Here is a 16,660-nt window from a genome sequence, read left to right as displayed (position 1 = left end):
TTTTTTAGGCCTGTTTTCCCATCTTTTCGGATTGGCCTATCAAGGTCACTCGGACTCAGATCCATCCGAAGCACAGTTAGTGCGTTAAAAGTAAAAAATATCTTTTTTTTTTTTTTTTTTTTTTTTTCTAATATTTTTTCGTTTCGAGTTTAATAAAAAAAAAAAAAAGTAAATAAACAAAAATTTTAAATTAATTGTTTATTAGATTTATTCAATTGTTCCCCCACCCAAGTTCACAAAGTAAAATCACTAACTTTCGCTTTCAGGAAACCTTCCACTCCCGTACATAATATATCAGATAAGCTATGTATCAACGACCACATCAACCAATAGAATTTACTAGACAGGACTCGGATTTAAACGTTTATCTACAAAATGTTGAAGAATTAGATAAACAAAGAAGAACTGGAAATATCAATGATAATAATGTGAATAATAACGAAAAAAAAATAATTCCTCCTTCTATTAATAATCACAAACGCTATAATCATTCGAGAGAAGATATTGAAAAAAGTAGGCGATTGCTGACTGCGCCAACAAACAACTACGATAATGTAGGCACGTCCTATGAAACTTCCCTTGGTAACGCTAATCCTATTTCCAAATCCACCAACAATAGAAATTTTTATTCTGCTTATAGCTATGATAGGATCTATTCTAGCACTGGTACCAATGAATTGAGTGGAGATTTAAATCCCAATAAGTATGTTATTTCAGAAGATGATTACGAGTTATTACAGACCGTGAAATTTTCGATGAACGGGAAAAAAAAAAATATGAACATCCTTCCTGCTTATTCAAACGTTGATGAAAATCTTAACAGAGGCCAACAAGGAAGAGTGAGAATCAACTATGGGCTGAATAATCTAAATGTAGAAAACGATGCGGAATATTCTGATTCTTTTGCTCTTTCAAACCTCTCATCATCAAGAAGATATGGGGGTAATGATGGAAAGTTAAGAAACGGTCATTACCATGACGATGATTATGATGATATTGAATATTATCCTGTTGAATTACCGGATAATTATGACTTGCCTAAACCAGGAGCTATATTTAAAAATCTAAAGGAAAAGAATAGTCATAGAAGTGAGGTACCCAAAAAACCAATCAAACCCAGAAAATTAAGCGAGCTTGATATAAATAATAGTAATTATGATTCTAATAAGTATGCTTCTTCTTATTCTTTTCCCTTTGCTGGACCTGTTATTAAGCCAAAGTCTTCTAGATTCGCTTATGACAGCATTGGTATGGATAATGATTATGAACAGCAAAAATTATCATCAGTTGATTATGATGACGACGACTACCAAGGGGATGCCGATAAATATTATCATAGCAAATACGATAAAAGCAGATCTAGACCACCACCTATTCCAGCAAAAAAATCACATTTGTCAGAAGAAATTTCTTATTTTGAGGTGGAGCCACCATCTAGAAGGAAAAATACCAGAACTACAACCACGACTACAACCACAACAACTAAGAGGGTTTTTAGGAAACCTCTAGATTTAAATTCTACACTAGGCACGAGTACCGTTGAAGTAGAAAAATACGAAGATGATGAGTTGCAACCTGCAAGTTTGAATGGCTCGCCTACGAGGAGATCATATATGGATTCCTTGGGCGAGAGTAGATCACCTTCTAGAATACCTAGATTTACTTCATCGTCTTCATCTCCAAGAAGACAACAATATATGGATTCCTTGGGTGAGAGTAGATCACCTTCTAGAATACCTAGATTTACTTCTTCATCTTCATCACCAAGGAGACAACAATATATGGATTCTTTGTCCACGAGAGATGAAACAAGTCCGACTAGAATACCGCAACACTTATCTAGAATGAAATCTAGCGCAAGGGGTATTTCTAGTTCACCCGGAAAATCGTATATGGATTCCTTATCTGAAAAGGCACGAGATGTTACTAGCACTAGCACAACCAATAAAATATTATCGTCAAGAAAGCATAGAGATTCTCAAGACACGTTTTGGAATTCTAACGCATTGAAAAATTTAAGCACGCAGCACAATACCGCAATAGTAAAGGCACCATTCATACCTAAAAAACCGGCCAAATTACGTGCTGCTGGCACTGACGGTAACGATAACAACGGTACCATATTTGAGGAGGATGATGTGGATGATAATGAGGTTTTAGTACAAGAAATTAATAGACTGAAATTAAAAAAAACGGTTAAAGAAAAACCAAAAGTTCCTAATAAAAAAATGGAATTACAAGTTGAGTTACCAAAATTACGTAAGGTAAAAACTCCCACTAGAAAAAATACTGGTGCTACAATGATTGATGATAATAGCCAAGTTTCTCCAATTCAGTTGCCTAAATTAAGGAAGAGTGTATCACCACAAAGAACAAATAAAACTTATGACGAAGTGCAATTTCCAGAATTGAAACCGGTATCTAAAAACATAAATGAAAATAGAAAGAGTAAAAAAGATGAAGAGGCATTGGAACCAATCGAAAAAATTAAAAAATTGAATAAAGCACCACCAAAACCTACCCGTAAACCATCGTTACCAGAAGCCTTAAAAAAAATCAATAATTTAAATAAAGTGGAAATATCGCCATCTAGAATAGTTTCCATACCTGAAGCAATAACTGTAAGAAAAACTTTATTAAAATCAAAAACTGCGCCAGATCACGGTAGTACTAGTGGTAATGTTGCCAACGACTTGATAAAACCTGCTCAAATAGAGAATCCATTTATAGCGGGGTTAAAAAAAAACTTATCTAGTAGGAACACTGATATTGGAATTGGTAGTGGTAATTCAACAATGTATAATACTGAAGCCAATGAACCTAAACTACGACATGTCACCAAAAACAGATCACGTGGACCCAAAAGAAGATTACCCTCTAATATAGTCAAGAACTAATTGATAAGTTTTGGGTAATGAATTCACGTATTTTACATTGTACCTATATATAATATTTAGTTTTGTAGTTTTAAAGCAAAGGAATTCAATACTATTTTATCATTGATGGGATTTTAAATGTTTAGAGTTGATTTCTAGCAATGGGAACTTTTTTTGCGATGTAAACTTTTCCCATTCATTAAAAATTGCTTGGTGTGCGTGGGGTGCGGGGGAAGGGAGGGATTGCGTTGGAAAAAGCACAGAAAATCATGCATCGAAAAAATTATTTTTATTTTTGATACCAAGCGTTAAATAAACGTGTGGGTGTTTCTGAGAGAAGTAAGTGAGTTATAAATGTAGTTATTTTTAAAAAGATAAAAAAAAAAAATTGGTAATCGTTAATAGTAAAAATAACGTTTAATAATTCTTAATTTTTTTTTTCTTCTTTTTCTTTTTTAATAGCACTTTCCTTTATGTTAAATCAATAAACAATAATAGTAATAACAACAACAATAACAAATAATAATAATAATAATAATAATAATAATAATAATAATAATAAGCATATACAGATATATTTATGTGTATAACCACACAATCGGTACACTAATATAATAGAAAAGAGGCGGGCAAAGAAGAAAAAAAAAAGAAAAATGACTGATTCAGATTCTAAACTAAAAACTGGCGATCTGGTATTGTGTAAAGTTGGCAACTATCCGTCATGGCCAGCGGTAGTATTTCCTCAAAGATTTTTATCAAGAGAAGTTTACAAGAAAAGGAAGAGTAATAAAGTTGCAGTTTGTTTTTTTAATGATACCTCCTATTATTGGGATCAGCCCAATAAACTAACACCTTTGACCAAGCCACAAATTAAAAGCTATTTGAAAAAAAGGAAAAACAATGGCTCAAAGGATGACATATATTATGCTTATAAAATGGCTTATGAGTTTGAATCATTACATGACTTTGTAGTAGCGACCTGCGAATCTGAAGGTAGAGAATATGATGTAGAAGATATAGACCATATTGAAAGTGGCGAGGATCCATTTCTAGGGAAAGTGGCGCTCAAAAAAAATAAAAGGAAACAAACCTCACATCCTGGTGAATTTGAATCTAAAAAGATGAAAAAGTTAAATAGTGCTTCAAGTGTTGGTAGTAATAATAGTGACACTGTTAGTGCCGCGGATAACTTCGTACCTAGTTTCAAAGAAGAAGAGACACATTATGATCTAGAAGGAAAGGAAATAGACCAAAATAAAACTGCCAAGGACAATAAATTGGAAATGGGGAGCAGAATAAAAGAGGATTCTCCAGAAAAAAAAGATGAAGAAATGGGTAAAGAAAAAAAGGATGCAGTTAATGGGAACCATAGTGTTAAAGATAACGATATTGATTGTGGTAGTAGTACAGACACCATTACACCGGGAAATGATAGTGTATCTCATCCCGATAAAAAAAACACTACCACCAGTAATAATAATGAAAAGGAAAGATTTGAATTATCTGATGTAAACAATGGAGATAGAGATAATAATAGTTCTTGTGATGCGAGTATTACAATTAATGGTAAAAAACCAAAGAGTAACTATACTAAAAGGAAGAGACTGGATCGTAATCGTCGAGTAGAAGCATGTCTTTTGTTTAGAAGAAGGATTCAAAAAAATTTAATCCAAAGAAATGAGCCACCGAAACAACAAGATTTGGATGAGAGTGAAGAATATTTACGAATCATGTATGTTCAATCACTGTATGATAATGAGTGTGAGGATAAATCTGAAAAGTTTTTTGACACGGTAGCTTTAAAAGCTAGTAAACTTGATAAATTGTTGAGAGCGATTATTAACGATTCCAAACTAGGAAAATTTCATGACATTTGTAAATCCTTACTTTTAGAATGGAGTGACACAATACAGGAGGTTAAAAAACAAAAATTATTGGAAAATCATTCTGGTAATGGCAACAATAGTGATGGAAACATTACCACCAGTATATCAATTAATTCACCACCCCTTTCTTCTTCTTCATCCTCTTCTTTGCAAACTGACAATAATAATAATAATAATAATAAAGGTGATTAGGAACCAAAAGTGACAGTATCAGATGATCCCAATAGTACTGTTATTACTACCATAACCCACTGCTGCATAAATTAATGAGGAATGAAAAGTATTTATAATGACCGTACTGGTACTATACTATATAATAATGATGTACAATAATCACATAGAACAAACGACTATATAGTAAATTAGAGAAAACTTGTATATTCCAAATAATAAATCAATGGTAATCACAGTACAAATATATAATTTTTTTTTTTTTTTTTTTTTTTTTTTTAATTTTTTTTGACTAATTATTTGGCATATATCCGAATGTCCGTATTTTAGGGGTTGTTATTTTTTTTTTTTTGTTTTTTTTTTTTTTTACAACTTTTGCCACCCTGATTTCTTCGTCGCCTTTTTTGTTTTTTATTACTATTCTTGTATAAAATTGACACAATTAAAATATATATATCAGGCATCATATAAAGTATATATATATATATATATATGTAAATATGTACATAGAAACAAATTATGTTTTCATTCCCCTTTATCTATTTGGAATACCACATATAGACAAAAATCATAAAGAAATAAAAAAAACACTTTTGATATAAAAATAAACAACATGTCGGAATATCCTGATCATTTGATGAATTTATTAAAAACCTCTAAGTATCTCCATTTAGCTACTGCCTCCTTAAAAGATGCTACACCATCTGTAGCGCTAATGAATTACACTTACATTCCAAATGAAAAAACCTACAAGCAGCAAGATGGCGATTTAATTATTTTGGCAACACATGAAGATACTGGTAAATATTCAAACATCAAAGAAAATCCACAGGTTTCACTTTTGATTCATGATTGGGTTACTGCTAAAAAATTGTCACTGAGAAAAAACAGTCAATCAAGTACACCTGTACCACCATCATCAACTCAAAATATGGATGGTAGCAACAATGAAGGAATGAACACCAGTAAGTTGTTTAATTTATTGCAAGAGTTGAACCAGGCTGAATTGTCACAAATGAGTGCTACTTTAAAGGGTAAAGCCGTAATATTATCTAAACAACTGGGTAATGCGCAAGAGTTTGAATATTATCAGAAGGAATTATTGAAAAACAACCCAGACGCAAGATGCTTTATTACTGGAAACGACATCGCCATTATTAAGGTGAAAATTGTAGGTGGTAAAATCTCAGATAATGAAAACAATACTACAACTATTTAGATAAAGTACGATAATTTATTTATGTTAATCATTATTCCATAAAAAAATTATTATTATTTTTTTTTTTTTTTTTTTTTTTTTTTTTTTTTTTTAAAAAAATTTATTTATTTCAATTACTCACCCTTTAAACTAAACCCAAATCTAGATTTAATTACCTTCTTGACCAAAATCTTGGGTGAATTTCTCCTGTTTTTTCAAATCTTCTTCATTAACTGTAGGTCTTGAATTTTTAATAGCTTTAATAAAGTCTTTGATGTTTAATTCTGGTTCCACCAACTCATCAGCTTCAATATCGGTCCATGAAATTTCTATTGCACCCATATCTCCAGGGGAACATGGCGACAGTTGCCTTTTTTTACCAATATTGGTATTTGTAATGTCATTGCCATCTGTTGTAGTCACGGATTCCATTGTTTCGGTAATTATATTTTTAAAATGGGTGGCCATCTGAATCTTTCTTATCGGTTCCATTAAAGCATCTTTAACGACAACCGAAATATCACTACCACTATAACCCTCAGTCAATTTGCCCAAAGTTCTATAATCTTCTTTAGTTAATTTACATGGAGTGTCGCCAACATTTAATTCAAACATTTTAGTTCTGCTCGCTAGGTCAGGTAGTGGTATATATATTCTCTTCTCAAATCTTCTTCTAATGGCGCCATCTAGCTGCCAAGGAATATTGGTTGCACCCAATATTAATACGCCATCACTATCATTTCCAACACCATTCATTTGTACTAATAATTCAGTTTTAATTCTTCTGCTTGCTTCACTTTCACCCTCGCCTCTTTGACCAGTCAATGCATCAACTTCATCAATAAAAATAATACTTGGTTTATTTTCTCTAGCCATAGCAAATAACTGTTTAACCAATCTTTCGGACTCTCCCATCCATTTAGAAACCAAATCAGAAGAACTGATACTGAAAAAAGTAGAATTGGATTCCGTAGCGACAGCTTTAGCTAAATAAGATTTACCAGTACCTGGTGGTCCATAAAGCAATATACCACTTATGGGCTTTCTTTTGCCTTTAAACAATTGTGGAAACTTCACAGGTAAGATAACCGCTTCTTTTAAAGCCTCTTTTGCAGCATCTAAACCTGCAACATCATCCCATTTAATATCAGGCTTTTCCGATAAGATAGCCCCACTTAAGGCATTTCTCAATTTGTTATTATCATCAGCATCATCGCCGTTATTGTTATTAACAGAAGTCTTTTTATTAGATGCTGAAACATTCTGCTGCTGTTGTTTTTTCTCCAAATGCTCTTTTAATTGTTCTGCACGATTTAAATATTCAGTGAACTTTGCTCTAATCAAATCTTTTGACTTGGGATTTTTCTCATATTTTAAAGCTAGCATTAAATAATCCAAACCGTTATAGTAAGCAGTATAAGCTTCTTCGTACTTTGTTGCTGTATCTAAATCTATAGCATTTTGAATCAATTCTATTCCTTTCGTCAAAAAATCGCCAGTACTCATCTTTCCCTCCCTTTTTTTTTTTTTTTTTTTTTTCTTTCTTGTTGTCCTTCCCTTTACGTCTAAGTTATCTATCAATTGTGATTATTATAGTAGAAATACTAATATTAAAATTATCTTAAGATGTATTATTTTATAATTGACGTTGTATAATTTTTTTTTTTTTCTTTTTTTTTTTTTTTTTCTTTTTTTTTAAACCAGAACCAAAAAAACACTTTATACGAAATCCTTATAACTTTTAGCCTAAAAGTTTAAAATCTACCGAGATATCTAATAACATAAAAGGATCTTTAATTAAAGTTCTAAATTTATATAGATTAAAATTGTGTATTTATATATAGACTAGACTTTAGTTTTTTTTTGTTTTTTTTTCGATTAAAACTTATTTGGAGGGGGAGAAGAATACTTAGAGTAATCAATTCTAATTGGTGATAGAGAAGTTCTATTATTCCCCTCAATATGTGTGTGTGCAATATTGATTTCATCGTTCTCATCCAAATCACTTTCTTCAAATCTTGACAGCCTGTTATTGTTTGTTGATCTTTGAAATGCCCGTACATCAAACCTATTATCAATGTTATTATTACTCTCCAGTGTCTCTGGTATTATTTTTTTATAAGAATCGATATCATTACCATCTCCACCTTCTTGTTGCTCATGGTTCTTTCTAGTGGGACTGGATGTAAACAAGGGCTTTTTCTTTTTAGTAGGGGATAAATCGGGTAGCGGCTCTGCCGTTAAAGCTTGAGGTAAATTAGTAATCTTACGTTTAGCTTTAACCATTTCATTATCTAACTGGGCATCATCTAACAAGCCCTCTAATAATTTTACCTTTTCTTGAGAAAACTTTAATTTTTTTTTGGTCAACTCTAACTCTTTTTCTAGAAATAATATTCTTTTATTCATAATATCGTAGATCTCATCGTCATTGCTTTGGTTTATTTTTTCTTTATCATTCGTTTCCTGATCCATGCTTTTGTTGTCCAGCAGAAAAGCGGGCGGTGTTGATCCCTTATTTTCACTAGTATTCATTTCATTTAATTTCTTTAACATTCTTTGATCATATTGTTTTTCCATTAATATTTTTTTAAAAGCTTCACTTTTAGCAATACGTTGTACTTGTGCTCGTGTTTTCAAATCTTTTTTATACCTGGAAGTACGTAGTGAATTTGATGGTATATTGTTCATATTCTCTTGATACTGTTCTTTCATATCATTTAATTCTTGTTCTTGAGCAGTGAAACAATTTTTAATAATTTGCCAAATGCCTCCATTATTTCTAATCCTAGTATACTTCTTTGCATTTTTGCGGTAGGATTTGGTATTATTTGTACCTGGATTGGTAGCAATACCACCAGGGTATGATCTATATCTCCTATTTTTCTTGTTTGGAACTGGAGAATTATTGCTGTTAATAGCAGTATTAGGATATTCATCATATTTCTTCTTGTGATCTAGAGCTGTATCCTGTTGTTGTTCATTGGTATCGTTTTGATTTAAATAATCAAGCAAATTGCCTAATCTTTTCTTTACTGAATTTGCCAGAGTCATCCTTTAATATTTGTTTTTTATTTTATTTTAATTTTTTTTTTTTTTTTGTATTAATGTTAAAGGGTAATTGAAAATAAAGTTGAATCAAAAAAAAAAAAAACCCTCTTGCAAATCTAAAATCCAAATTGGAATTGAGCAAAGTGTTAAAAAAATGGCTCTTACAAGATTTTAATCATTTTTTTGTTTGTTTTTTTTTTTTTACATTTTTTAACATTTCTTACAATTGCATGAATTTGGTTCAGAAAATGCAGTACGGGTTTTATAGGGGGCGAAAGATTAAGCCAAAATGGCAAAGAGATGCTTTTTTTTTTTATTTTCTGTTTCAAAAAAAGAAATGAAAACTTTCTTGTGTCCGGGTACTTTTCTTTTCCATTGGAAAAAGATTAAAAAAAAAACAATCAAGTAATCTTTTAATTGATACAACAACATCAAAACTGTTATTACCATGTAATTTGGCCCTTTTTATACTGACTAAAATAAAAATAAAATAAAAGTACGTCCCTGTAGTATGTCAACTGTATTACCAGTAGATATCCCACCAAGCATTTTAAGACCAATCGCATACCGTATCCTTTCTAAAAAGTACGGCCTGAATATCAAATCAGATGGCTTAAAGGAATTAACCAAATATATAGGGAAATGCTTTGGTATTGGCTGGAAAAAAGATCCCAAATTAATGGCATTTTTAGAATCATTCGCCCTTTTCTGGAAAGAACAAGATCGTGGCTTATTTATAACTAGTGAAGGAGTTATTCAAACACTTAAAGAATTGAAAGAACGAGAACAATTGAGAAATGCTAATACCACTGCCAGTGCCACTACAAACAGAGAGAAGGATACACTGTCAGGTAAAAAAAATTCCATTGTCAAATTAGATAGTTTTTTAACAAAAAAAAAAGCTGCTATAATGAACAACACATACTCAGATACTACTGATTCAGATATCGAATTAGAAGAAACTGATAACGAACCTAATCTCACTAATCATATTAATAACAATCCGGAGAATATCAACTTTGTAGACTCTATTCAATGGGAAGATTATTTTAAAATCGTAACTTGTTTCAATCAACAAAATTTCCAATACAATTCAATTAAAAAAAATTATGTTTTAAAGATAAATGGTTCAGGCCTAAACAATAATAGAATTCCTTCCAAAATTATACCCACTTTCCAAAACACAAGATATTTACTAATTAAAGACAGACTACTAAGAAGGGAAGAATTTAACAATGAAGACCAAGAATTTTTTAATCCTCTATCCTCATTAAGACATTTACAAAACGATTTGGAAAATAATGCATTAATGAGTACCGGCAATATACAAATTACACAAATTAAAAATTTATTGGGTAGAAACGGAGAAAATTTCCTACTATTGGGGTTGCTGAGAATCAGTGAAAGAGGTTCCTGGTGTTTGGAGGACCCTAGTGGTTCTGTCTGTATAGATTTATCCCAAACTATCCCCTTGAGTGATACTTATTTTTTCCAAGGCTGTATTGTGTTGGCCGAGGGTATATATTATTCCGTGGGTGATAAATTTTATTTAACTTCTATCTGTTCGCCAGAGGCTGAACTTAGAGAAAAAACCTTGGATAGCATAGGTCAATTAGACCTATTAGGAGTACATAGCATGTCCACTGAAACCTATTATAGTAGATTTGATAACGAATTAAGAGCTAAATTATTAACTTTAGAATCTAGTTTAGTCAACAATAGAATATTTGTTTTAGGTGGGAATTTATATTTGGACGATTTACTCACTTTTGAAGCATTAAAAAAAGTTTTCAAGAAGATAGATATGGATCCACCAACGCTGTTAATTCTACAAGGCTCATTCACTTCTGTTCCAATTCATCCTTCATTAACTAGTTCCAGTTCAAGTTTATCAAAGGAATATCAAAATGGGTTTGAATACTTGGCAATATTATTATCTGAATTTGAAAATTTAATTAATTACACACATTTTATATTTGTACCCGGTTGTAATGATCCATGGAGTAGCATGTCTTCTTTGGGTACAACATCAAATTCATTACCGCAAGCCAATATACCCAAGTTTTTTACAACACATATTCAAAGAATGGTTAAACACTGTGATTTTGTTACCAATCCCGCCCGTATTGCATACCTGTCCTCAGAAATTGTAATTTTTAGAGATGATATTAACTCAAGAATGAAAAGATACAATATTACATTCCAAAATAGAAAATCGATCACTAATAATGAAGATAACGATCTCGAATTAGAAATTAATAGGCTTGTTCCAAATGATAATCAAGTTCCAATTAAGATTAGGGAAGCAAGAAAAATCGTAAAAACAGTGCTGGATCAATCCCATTTATCACCCTTTATGACTAGTCTTAGACCTATAAACTGGGAACTGGATCATACTCTGCAACTAAATCCACTTCCAACAATCCTTCTTTTAACAGATACAACAGCCCCTACATTTGAAGTTACGTACAATAAGTGCAAAACCATTAACACTGGTACTTTCATTACACAAAGAAGGAAGGCGAATTACATAGATTTGAACCTAAGTTCCAAAAATTGTACTTTTGAAGAAATTAATTTCTAAGCACAATATATATATATATATATATATATATACATCTGTTTATTTATATTTAAGAAATTTCTTGGTGATATAGAATGGCATACAATAAACTGGATCTATAGGCTCCAAATCTTCAACCCCCATTAGACTTAAACCTGCTATGCCAAAGCAAGTATGATAAACATCAACTTCATTTCCTGGTCTATCACTGATTCCACCTTTTTGAGGATCTTGGCTTTTCAAAATAAATGAATGTAATTTTGGAAAATTAATCCAATCTAGCTTTCCAATGATGGCCAAAGTACTTAAAACCCACCAACTATAACAAACATCTGGTAGTTTGCTAGGTCTGCCGTTCAAACCACCGTTGTCCACTTGTCTTTCACATAACCACCAACCTAAATCATCTAGTTGTTGTTTAGTTAATGTTTCCTCTAACTTTCCTACAATGGCCAATGCACCAACGCATGTAAAAGCCTGTGCACTATGCGATTCAGCTCCTGGACATAATCCAAACCCGCCATCAAAATTATAACAATTTTTAATATAACTAACGGCTGGGTCTACAACCTGGGGTGTTAATTTACCTAGTATAGATAATGTACTCAATGCGTTGTATGTAAATCTTGTATCAACCTCACCAAATTCATCACCTTGAAAGGACCCATCTTCTAGCTGGTTACTTGTGACAAATTTAACAATTGAATCAACCATTTCTGGGCTCAATACTGAAATGCTATCATATATAGCAAGTATTTGTACTGCTGATAATGTACTTAACAAATGTGCATCATGTCCCTTAAATGGGGCAAATGACCCGTTCTCTTTATCCCAACATGAAAGTACAAATTCTATAACATCCTTCTTTTTGAATTTGTCAGAAGCCTTTAAACAACATAGCGCCGTTAAACCCCAGTATACACCATTAATTCTTAAATGTTCTGATAACCAATATTCATAATCTTCAGTCTTTGTATCTAATGATTCTATAAAAGAAAGGTGTTTATCTCTATAAAATTTTATTTGTTCTGTCATAAATTCTTAGTTATTCTTATTTTTTTTTTTTTTTTTATATGTATTTCTTATTAGGTAAATCACTTATGTATATATAAAAAAAGAAAATTAAATCAAATAAAAAAAAAAAAATTACAAACTTCGTATATATCATTAAGGCCTACAATGTACAAATCTTAAAAAAAAAAAAAAAAAAAAAAATAATAAAAGAAAAAAGAAAAAAAAAAATAATACTTTGGAATTGATTTAAGTTCAAAAAGGAAACAAAAATTATATTCAATCCCTCCAACTTCCAGTAACATATAATAAACATGGACTTTAATTATATAAATACACATCTTGCTTTAAAGGTACCGCAAGATTCTAAAATATTTCAAGCAGAGATAGAAAAAGTTAAGCTCAGGTTACCAACAACCATAAAGGAAATTGATGATATTCTCCGATTCATTTACGGCAAAAATGAGATTATAATTGAAACTGAAACTTTATTAGAAAAGAGAGATAGATTAGCCAATTTAATAGCGAAAAACCCCACATATTATGATCAATATATGGAAGCAGCAAGAGCTTCTGAAGAACCAAACAATAATGATCACCACGAAAAGGAAGAGGAAGAATTTTACACACCCGCGCCCATAGAGTTAATTAATGCTAGGAAATCATTTATCAGTGGATCAATTAACAAAAAAATAGAGTATTTAATGAATCTAAAAAAATACGTTGAAAATATTAATTCACCAGAGAGGCAAATTTCAATGAGATATAATATATTAGATAAAATTAAAACAAACCTAGAAATTTCAGCGTCTTATGTGGTTTCTACAAGACCGATATCGAATGTTAAAATATTTGGTGAAAATAATGACAAGGTTGCAATATCTAGTTGGGCAGGGGAAGTGAAAATTGGTTCTATATTAGATGGTGAATATAAAGAATTAGCAAGGTTTGAACATGATGGTAAAATTAGCGGGTTGGATGTCAGTTCTAAATTGGTAGCAAGTGGCTCCACAGATGGTTTACTTAAAATTTGGGATTATAATAGTCTGGACTTAGCAACAACTTTAAGGGGCCACAATGGAAGGGTAACAAAAACAATATTTCATCCAAACAATGAGAGGTATGTTGTAAGTTCCTCCCATGACAAAACCTGGAGGTTATGGGATGTCTCAACTACTAAAGAGCTTCAAATGCAGGAAGGTCATTTTTCTGAAATTTCCGATTGTTCCATAAATAAATTTGGTTCATTAGTTTTTAGTGGAGCATTGGATGGCGTTGGTTTGGTATGGGATATAAGATGCGGCACAAACATTGCATCCATAGAACATCCAAAGCCTATCTATTGTAGTGATTGGTATTCAACAAATAATCTTGTGACTGGTGGTGGTGATGGCATGATCAAAGTTTGGGATCTAAGAAAGTTGGAAGTACCATCAAAAAATATACCTGCGCATAACAATATTGTTACAGATTTGAAAATTTGTCGAGATGAAAGTGTTATGTTTTCTACTTCATATGACAAAATGGTCAATTGTTATAATTGTGGCAACTGGCTGAAGAGTAGCAGTTTAGAGGGACATGTCGATAAAATATTGTGCTTAGATATCAGCGGCACAAACAAAATTATAACCGGCGGTTGGGATAGATCAATAAAGTTATGGGATTATTTTAAGAAAATTTAAATAAATAAACTATATATATATATAATATATTAAGTCCTTCTTCTTCTCCTTTTACTAGATGACCTGATATTACGCTCAATGGGCTTTTCTCTGATAATATGATTGATTTCTTCCAACTTAGAATGATACTTTAAATTTTTTCCCCTTAAAGATATTATTTTTTGACGTAATTTTTTAGATTCTTCATCTACTTCCCTCTGGGTTTGAATATCTTTTTTTAGTTGTTCCTGGAACTTGATTCTGTGTATATCCAAATCATGTTTGAGTTTTGAGATTTGCTCTTTATTATTTTTGTTTAATTCTCGTGCTCTATTTAGTTCTACGGAAATATATACTTTTTCACTTTTTTTAGCCTCTAAAGACTTTTGTAGTTTAGTTAACTCTTCTTCTAAAAGTATATGTTGTGGTACTTTATGTTTCCCATATAGGTGCAATTTTTCCCTAATTTCCTCTTCTTCTCTTAAATACTCATTACAGTCGGTTTTGTTTGTTTCTAATTTTTCCCTTGTCTTATTTACTTTTTCTGTGATTTTAGCCAGCTCATCTTCATAGTACTTAACATGCCCATTTTCCAAAGCATTCGTTTTTTCAAAAGATTTGATTTTTAAATTTTGTATACCTATAGCCTTATATGTGTTAGATATCGTAGTTATTAGCTCGTGTGTTAAAAATTTTGAGTTCAAATAGTATTTGTTGTCTGTATTTGATATACCGGTTAAATACGACATGTTTTGCCTTATTAATGGGTTTGTCGAGTAATCATTTTTGCAACGTTTATTGACATAGTATTTGTCATTATCATTCAAATGAATTTTTGCAGTGACTAGATTATCAGGCCTTTTATCATATGCATATGTATATTTCGAAGTATTATGGTTGTTGTTAGAAACTGAAGAAGAAGAGTAAGACCCATTATGACGAACCTCTGTTAGTAACGATCCTTCTATATCTATAGGAGAAAATTCCCTAATTGGATATATGTCCGGTAGTGGCCATGGTAATGAAGGTTGGTTTACCCACTCATCCAAGTATTGCAAATTTGTGGTGAAAACTGGTTTTAAATCTGGTGGTAATACACCAACACAGTCTCTCAATATTACAGTTGCAGACACGACATCTCTTAGAAATCTCTCTGGCTCTGCATCTTTATTAAAAAGTTTTCTATAATATAAACTAGCATGATCCACTGAATTTATTGTTGTTATTCGAACAACTGGAGCCTTTATTTGTCTATTTAAAGACAGCAATTTACTGAAAAATACACTTTTATTTAAATCTAAATCAGAATCTAAGGATATTAATATATCAAAATAAAAGTCGGTACCATATTGCAGTTCCAATTTTTTGCATAATATTTCCTCTGCGTCAGTGGGGAAGATATGGACTGTGCAGGAGAAATTATCGCTTGTACAATTACTAGAACTGATATTATTGCACGAGCTACTGTTGACATCATTGCTGCTACTATTACTATTACTGCCACTAGTGCTGCTAGCACTATTATTCTGGATAGGAGGAGACGATGAAGAGCTCTTTTTTTTGTTATGTTTGATAGAATTTTTGCCATCATATCTCTTTATATTGACTTTGCTACCTAAAAGTAAAGCTTCAATTAAATCGATGCACTTTTCACTGATTTTGGCATTACAACAAAGTGCGGTGTTTGTTTCGAATTTTGAAATCAATCCAATTAAATCCTTCAAGACTTGGAACTCGCCGCTTAATTGGCATATATGGCCAGGAACATCTTTTGTGATTAAAGATCTTGGTAATTGGTGAGTAACTAATAAGTAAGGATGAAGAGCTACCAATTTGGAATTTTCCAACATGGTATTCATTGAATGGCGAATAACATCTGAGGAGGAAATACCACATTTGAAAAATTTTAAAATATCAGAATAATGAAGTGATACGATTTGGTCTGTTAATTCACATTGGTACTGACACATTGGAGCAGGCAACCAGTAATCTTGATTTGAAAAGGCGTTATTGTTTGTTGCATTGATGGAGGTTAATTCTTTTTTTTGTTTTCCTTTATAAGTGGTATTAACACCACTGCTGGATTTGAAATGAGTGGGGTTTTTTTTAATAAGATCCAAAATAATATTTGGCTCTGGTTCTGCATCTAAAATCTTTGATAGATCCATATTTTTTTTTTCTTTCTTTGTTTTTCTTTTTCTTTTAGTTAACTTTACTCCGGAATTATTGGGAGTGATTAATAT

General features: G+C 31.6%; 9 protein-coding genes across 9 annotated transcripts; 5 read left to right on the top strand and 4 right to left on the bottom strand.

Moving 5' to 3' along the window:
• Positions 1-305: 305 nt before the first annotated feature.
• On the top strand, positions 306-2,897 carry BSP1 (Bsp1p; the record flags this gene model as incomplete). The annotated part of the gene is made up of 1 exon (XM_046078844.1): positions 306-2,897. One exon carries the CDS (start codon positions 306-308, stop codon positions 2,895-2,897), a length of 2,592 nt encoding a protein of 863 aa, XP_045936384.1.
• Positions 2,898-3,529: 632 nt separating this feature from the next.
• On the top strand, positions 3,530-4,954 carry PDP3 (Pdp3p; the record flags this gene model as incomplete). The annotated part of the gene is made up of 1 exon (XM_046078845.1): positions 3,530-4,954. One exon carries the CDS (start codon positions 3,530-3,532, stop codon positions 4,952-4,954), a length of 1,425 nt encoding a protein of 474 aa, XP_045936383.1.
• Positions 4,955-5,546: 592 nt separating this feature from the next.
• On the top strand, positions 5,547-6,152 carry SCDLUD_000031 (pyridoxal 5'-phosphate synthase; the record flags this gene model as incomplete). The annotated part of the gene is made up of 1 exon (XM_046078846.1): positions 5,547-6,152. One exon carries the CDS (start codon positions 5,547-5,549, stop codon positions 6,150-6,152), a length of 606 nt encoding a protein of 201 aa, XP_045936382.1.
• A 147-nt stretch (positions 6,153-6,299) lies between these two features.
• On the bottom strand, positions 6,300-7,637 carry VPS4 (AAA family ATPase VPS4; the record flags this gene model as incomplete). The annotated part of the gene is made up of 1 exon (XM_046078847.1): positions 6,300-7,637. One exon carries the CDS (start codon positions 7,635-7,637, stop codon positions 6,300-6,302), a length of 1,338 nt encoding a protein of 445 aa, XP_045936381.1.
• Positions 7,638-8,009: 372 nt separating this feature from the next.
• Positions 8,010-9,185, bottom strand: CSA1 (Csa1p; the record flags this gene model as incomplete). Its single annotated transcript, XM_046078848.1, has 1 exon — positions 8,010-9,185. The coding sequence occupies one exon, from the start codon at positions 9,183-9,185 to the stop codon at positions 8,010-8,012; it is 1,176 nt and encodes a 391-aa protein (XP_045936380.1).
• Positions 9,186-9,693: 508 nt separating this feature from the next.
• On the top strand, positions 9,694-11,766 carry DPB2 (DNA polymerase epsilon noncatalytic subunit; the record flags this gene model as incomplete). The annotated part of the gene is made up of 1 exon (XM_046078849.1): positions 9,694-11,766. The coding sequence occupies one exon, from the start codon at positions 9,694-9,696 to the stop codon at positions 11,764-11,766; it is 2,073 nt and encodes a 690-aa protein (XP_045936379.1).
• Positions 11,767-11,805: 39 nt separating this feature from the next.
• BET2 (Rab geranylgeranyltransferase BET2) lies at positions 11,806-12,780 on the bottom strand (the record flags this gene model as incomplete). Its single annotated transcript, XM_046078850.1, has 1 exon — positions 11,806-12,780. One exon carries the CDS (start codon positions 12,778-12,780, stop codon positions 11,806-11,808), a length of 975 nt encoding a protein of 324 aa, XP_045936378.1.
• A 290-nt stretch (positions 12,781-13,070) lies between these two features.
• PRP4 (U4/U6-U5 snRNP complex subunit PRP4) lies at positions 13,071-14,438 on the top strand (the record flags this gene model as incomplete). Its single annotated transcript, XM_046078851.1, has 1 exon — positions 13,071-14,438. The coding sequence occupies one exon, from the start codon at positions 13,071-13,073 to the stop codon at positions 14,436-14,438; it is 1,368 nt and encodes a 455-aa protein (XP_045936377.1).
• Positions 14,439-14,467: 29 nt separating this feature from the next.
• Positions 14,468-16,585, bottom strand: HDA3 (Hda3p; the record flags this gene model as incomplete). The annotated part of the gene is made up of 1 exon (XM_046078852.1): positions 14,468-16,585. The coding sequence occupies one exon, from the start codon at positions 16,583-16,585 to the stop codon at positions 14,468-14,470; it is 2,118 nt and encodes a 705-aa protein (XP_045936376.1).
• Positions 16,586-16,660: the final 75 nt, after the last annotated feature.

This window comes from Saccharomycodes ludwigii, chromosome I (assembly GCF_020623625.1).
Source record: "Saccharomycodes ludwigii strain NBRC 1722 chromosome I, whole genome shotgun sequence".
NCBI classification, from domain to species: Eukaryota; Fungi; Ascomycota; class Saccharomycetes; order Saccharomycodales; family Saccharomycodaceae; genus Saccharomycodes; species Saccharomycodes ludwigii.
This window is presented reverse-complemented; position numbering and strand designations above follow the sequence as displayed.